This window comes from Oryza brachyantha, chromosome 1 (assembly GCF_000231095.2).
Source record: "Oryza brachyantha chromosome 1, ObraRS2, whole genome shotgun sequence".
Lineage (NCBI taxonomy): Eukaryota > Viridiplantae > Streptophyta > Magnoliopsida > Poales > Poaceae > Oryza > Oryza brachyantha.
In genome coordinates, this window is record NC_023163.2 from 28,182,084 (window position 1) to 28,186,983 (window position 4,900).

The following is a 4,900-nucleotide window of genomic DNA, read 5'->3' on the forward strand; positions in this document are numbered from 1 at the left end:
CTACAACTGTCTGTCTTGAGGCCGTCCTCTGTAACAGTGTCTGCCACTGCCCACCGGAGCTTTTGAGTGGATCTGCTCGTCCGGAGAAGAAGAGTCATGTGGCCGTGTGCCCAAGCTGGGCAATGAATGAATCTTGCAGCTGCTGGCTGCACAGTGTCCACCAACTGGATGGTGCAAGTATCTGGCCGTGGTTTTGCTTTAGAGTGAAAAGAGGACAGTGAGAAGGACTCGAGATTATTGGGGCATGTGGTTCGTCTTACTGGGTGGACCTCCAACTCATTCCCGGTTACTGCGTGCCAGCCACTATCAGGCAAGACACAACCTTCATTTCATTTCCAGCTGAGCTGATTGACGAATCAATTGGACTCTCTCTGCAACTGGCCAACTAACTGGAGAAGAGAAGCGCTGCCCTTTTTGAACTCAGATTCAGAGCAAGACGAGGCTGGCAAGTATCATGAGGCAGAGTATTTTAAGCCGATCTGATTAGCGGCAGGTGAACAATTAATATATTTGGGTCGTATGGAAAGTACACTACAACTAAGAGACGGAGTCCACGGAGAGGACGATCGACGTGGACACGGGATTACCATGGCATGCTTTCATTCAGATCGGCGTGATCAAATCTGAACTTCTCATTGCGGTGCAACAATGGCAGCTGTTTTCTTTTGTTACAAGCATCGAATGGCATGATACCAGGGCTACCAAATAGGTGCACTAATACATTACAACTACCTTATTACAACAACAGCAACACATAAAAAAACCCGTTATACTAGCTTACAGTCGGACCTGGTACCGCTGATCGAAACAGTCGCCGGTTAGTGACTGGAAAACAGGACGCAGGTTTCATGAAATGCTTATTGAGTAATCGAAAGCTCCTGACCCTTTACTTTCTATGTACACTGGAGTTGGCGCCGATTGCATCTCGTGGCTCTCCATGGACACGAAGCTGCAGGGAGATGGTAGCAGTACACTGAACGGCGTGCCACTGTCTGATGTACTGAAGCTTTCCGCTCAGTACTTCGTGATTCTGAGACGCATGAAGCAAGCCTGCAACCAACTTGCAACTGGCTAGCCAAGCACGCACTGACAGACTGCAACTTGCCCTGACCCTCTTCGTTCCCGGAGATATGATCGAAGCCTAGGTCTGGCTTCTCCTCCAATGCGGTTCTCGCCGCCGAGAACGGACGTCACAACTGTCCGCATTGCATCTGCAGAAGGATAGCCTCGTCGAGGCCTGGCTCCGTGCCGCCGCCCAAGAACGATGCACTTGGTTCTAGCTTCACGCTGCCGTAGGGGTGGCTAACGCCGAGCGCTCCCGGCAGCGGCGACATGAAGTGCCGTTGCGTGCCGAGCGACGGCGGTTGAGCTGGTTTGGCTTCCACGATGGCGCCGAGCTGGTCCGAGGCCGTGGTGAGCACGGACGGCGGCGACGGTGAAGGGTTGGTGGCGTCGTCCTCTGGCAGGTTGACCGTGGTGATGTCGTGGATGCTAGAACGGCGCTTGTCCTTGCCGCCGGAGCTGAGGCGGATGAAGTACTTCTGCGCGTGGCTGGCCACTTGCGTAGGCGTCCGACTCGTCACAAAGTAGCGCGAGATGTTCCTCCAGTCTCCCCTCCCGTATTTCTTCAGCCCCATCAAGAACGACCTACACGGAAGAAGGCAATCAAAATCCAGCCAATTGAAGCGACAAGAGCCTCGTCTGATCGAATCGTGTGCTGCTTACTTGTGCTCCTCCTCCGTCCACGGGACGCCTTTCTTCCGCTCCTGGTCCGGTGCCCGGCCGCGTTTGAGGCAGCAGCCGCGCCTGAACCCGCCGTCGCTGCCATCCCAGTCCTGCAGCGTGAACCCGGAGCCCGGGGACAAGCTGCTGTAGTGAGGGAACGGCACCAGCCCTGCCTCGATGGAGCCGACGTCGTTCTCGAGGTCCCTGTAGTGGTTCACCACGTCTATGACCGTCTTCCTGGGCAGCATCTCGGCGACCAGCTCCCACCTGTTGGGCGCGTCCCGGTCGATCTGCGCGAGCGCCTTCTCGAACACCTTGTTCTCCTCCGCCGTCCAGGCGTCCGCTCCGGCTCCTCGCCGCTCCTGCAAGTACCAGTACGGCTGACCGGGAAAGTAGGGCAGCGGCAGCACCTCCCGGAACGCCTCTGCCATCATCTTGGCCTCTCTCGTACCGGCTTAGCTGCTGGTGACGACTTGGGACGGTACGGGCGCACGGCGACGAGCCGAGAGCCCGAGACGAAGACGGGAGAGAGAGGGGAGTAAAATGGCGAGGTGGAAGGAAGCGTGCGTATATAGGGAAGGAGTGAAATTCGGACGGATGCCGAAGTGGACGGAGTTTATTCCGCCTCCACCGTTGGAGGCCTTAAAGAAAAGGTAAACAAGAGAGTGGATGTTTGTGATTGGGCCTTGGTGGAGTTTGTGGCATCTCCAACCCAAGAGGGGAAAAAAAAAAAAGACAGGCTCTTTGTTAGCCCTCTTAACTTTGAGTAAGGGCATCCACCATGCTCTACCCTAGTCGGTGACTTTGTATAGGTTGTGGGTTATACTACCATCAGTGCCGAAGTTCAGTTATCTGAGTATATTCGAAACTTTGAAACTCATCGATGGTGGCAATTGTAAACGCTATTACATCAGTTTCACATTCAAGATATTGCTGTCATCTCTAGATTCATATGTATATTAACAAAGTAGAGTCATGTATAAATCATATTCATTGATCCATAGATTATATATATGTATATATATTGAGCAATTTTACCAAATTTTATATAGAAAACAGTGGTACCTCTTGGTATCTTAGGTACCAATAGGTACCAAATTTTACATAAAAAATAGTGGTACCTTATGATACTTTCTCAAGGATGAGAAAAAGCTCATATATAATATTCATTGGTACATAATAAATCTAGATAGAGACAAAACATTTTATAATATAGAATACATGGAATACATGTTATCTAGAGGTCAACTTAAAGTAGGGTTCACAGCTCGGTCTTTGGTCAAAATGCAAGCCCTACTAATCAATTTGCTCTTTGATGAATTTCGTTCAAGGTTAGAAAACCCTAAGTAGTTTTAGGACTTATAGGTGCTCTTAGTTTCGGGCAATGAAATTCAAATAAATATGTGAAGAGTAAAGTACATAGCCGGTCCTTAAACTTATGGCGCGGTACCACTTAGATACATAAACTTAGAAAATACACATTTAGGTCCACGATCTTGTTTTAATATACCATCCAGATCCACGATCTCGTTTGATCATCCAGGTTCATGAATTTGGACCTGGATGTTACATTAAAACGAGATCATAGACCTAAACGTACATTTTCTAAGTTTATGGATCTAATTGGTATCACGCCACAAGTTTAACTCCAAAATTGAAAATGAGATTGGTGCCTAGTAGGCAAGTTTACCTTAGAAAATGGAAGTAGGTCGCTCCTGCTCAGCAATATCAGCGGCAATCAAATGATTACCGACAAAAACCTAGTAAATTTTACCGATAGTTTTTTAATTAAACTTGGTTGATGTATTTACCGGTTTCTGTAATTCTATCACCGTATTTTGGCGGCAAGTCTGGTTTGAAACTCTGCTCGTAGCCAATGTCCACTATTTAGTTACACTTTTAGGATTTAAATTTCATCACAAAATAAGTGTAATTTTATAGTATTGTTTTTTACCACTTACCAATTTATCATCTAAGCTATCACGTCCCTGATAATCTCTCGAAATGATACTACTACTAGGTAAGAACCTCTGAGTTCAGCTTGAGCTTAGGTACTGTAGAGCTTAGCTTGTGCTTATTATTCCCTTATCTGCCATGCCACGCATAATTTGCTTCCCTATTTGACACCTGTATCTCTCTTTCTGTGTCACCAGTTATTTCTATCTGTGTGCCGTGTCGCTTGTCAGGTCTGGAGAGAAACAGTTGTAGCAGTAGCAGTAGAGAAGATAGCAGCTTTCTCGTTGTGCAATTGCAGGTGGCGTTGCGTTTGTTTGCCTCCTGCCGCCTTTCACCCACGCCTTCTTTTGATTTTTTTTTATTTAAAATCACGATTCTAGAGTTCTTTGGTCCCTTTTTGTCAAAGCTACACTCACGTCATCTTGCTCACACTAATTTTAAGCCAACGGCCAAAAAAACAAATTGCTATATGATTGTTATATACTTCGTTTTAAATTAAGACAACATATTACCATGGATTCCTGATTTATAATGTTAAGTGGTATGTATATATATTATGAAACGAAGAGAACATATGTGGTTAATGATTTAAAAGTAAATACTCAAAAACCAAGGCTTTAAATTTAATTTTTCGCCGTGGCTTTTCTTGGTTATTCTTTGTTAACTTCTCTTGCTGCTTTCATTTGGAGAAGAAAGTAGTAGTATTCCATTATGCAATGCAGTTATACAATGGTCGGGGTGTTTGTCAGTGCAACTGCTCCATGGAACTATGAGGAAAGTTAAGCATCACACTAGCGGAAGGTTTCTTTGCTTGTGCTGCAGAATTTTATAGGGTTAGGGGGTGTTTAGTTAGTGAAATGAAAATTTTTGCATCTCACAGATGTTTGACCGGATGTCGGAAGAGGTTTTCGGACACGAATGAAAAAACGAATTTCACGGCTGGCGTGGAAACCGCGAGATGAATCTTTTGAGCCTAATTAATCTGTCATTAGCACATGTGGGTTACTGTAGCACTTATGGCTAATCATGTACTAATTAGGCTTAAAAATTCGTCTCGCAATTTCTCACATAACTGTGTAATTAGTTTTTCGATTTATCTATGTTTAATTCTCTATTTAAGTGTCCAAAGATTTTATGTGATGTGTTTGGATGAGAACGCACTGCACTACCGCTACTCGTACTCGAGGTGCAGTGAATTTGGTGCGTGGATTCCCAACTG

The 4,900-nt window shown here is 46.1% G+C and overlaps 1 protein-coding gene across 1 annotated transcript; it reads right to left on the reverse strand.

Moving 5' to 3' along the window:
• Window positions 1-559: 559 nt before the first annotated feature.
• Window positions 560-2,391, reverse strand: LOC102717862 (transcription factor DIVARICATA-like). The gene is made up of 2 exons (XM_040520308.1): window positions 1,726-2,391; window positions 560-1,647 (listed from the first exon to the last, which is right to left on the reverse strand). The coding sequence occupies exons 1-2, from the start codon at window positions 2,157-2,159 to the stop codon at window positions 1,191-1,193; spliced, it is 891 nt and encodes a 296-aa protein (XP_040376242.1). The 5' UTR covers window positions 2,160-2,391; the 3' UTR covers window positions 560-1,190.
• Between the last annotated feature and the right edge of the window lie 2,509 nt (window positions 2,392-4,900).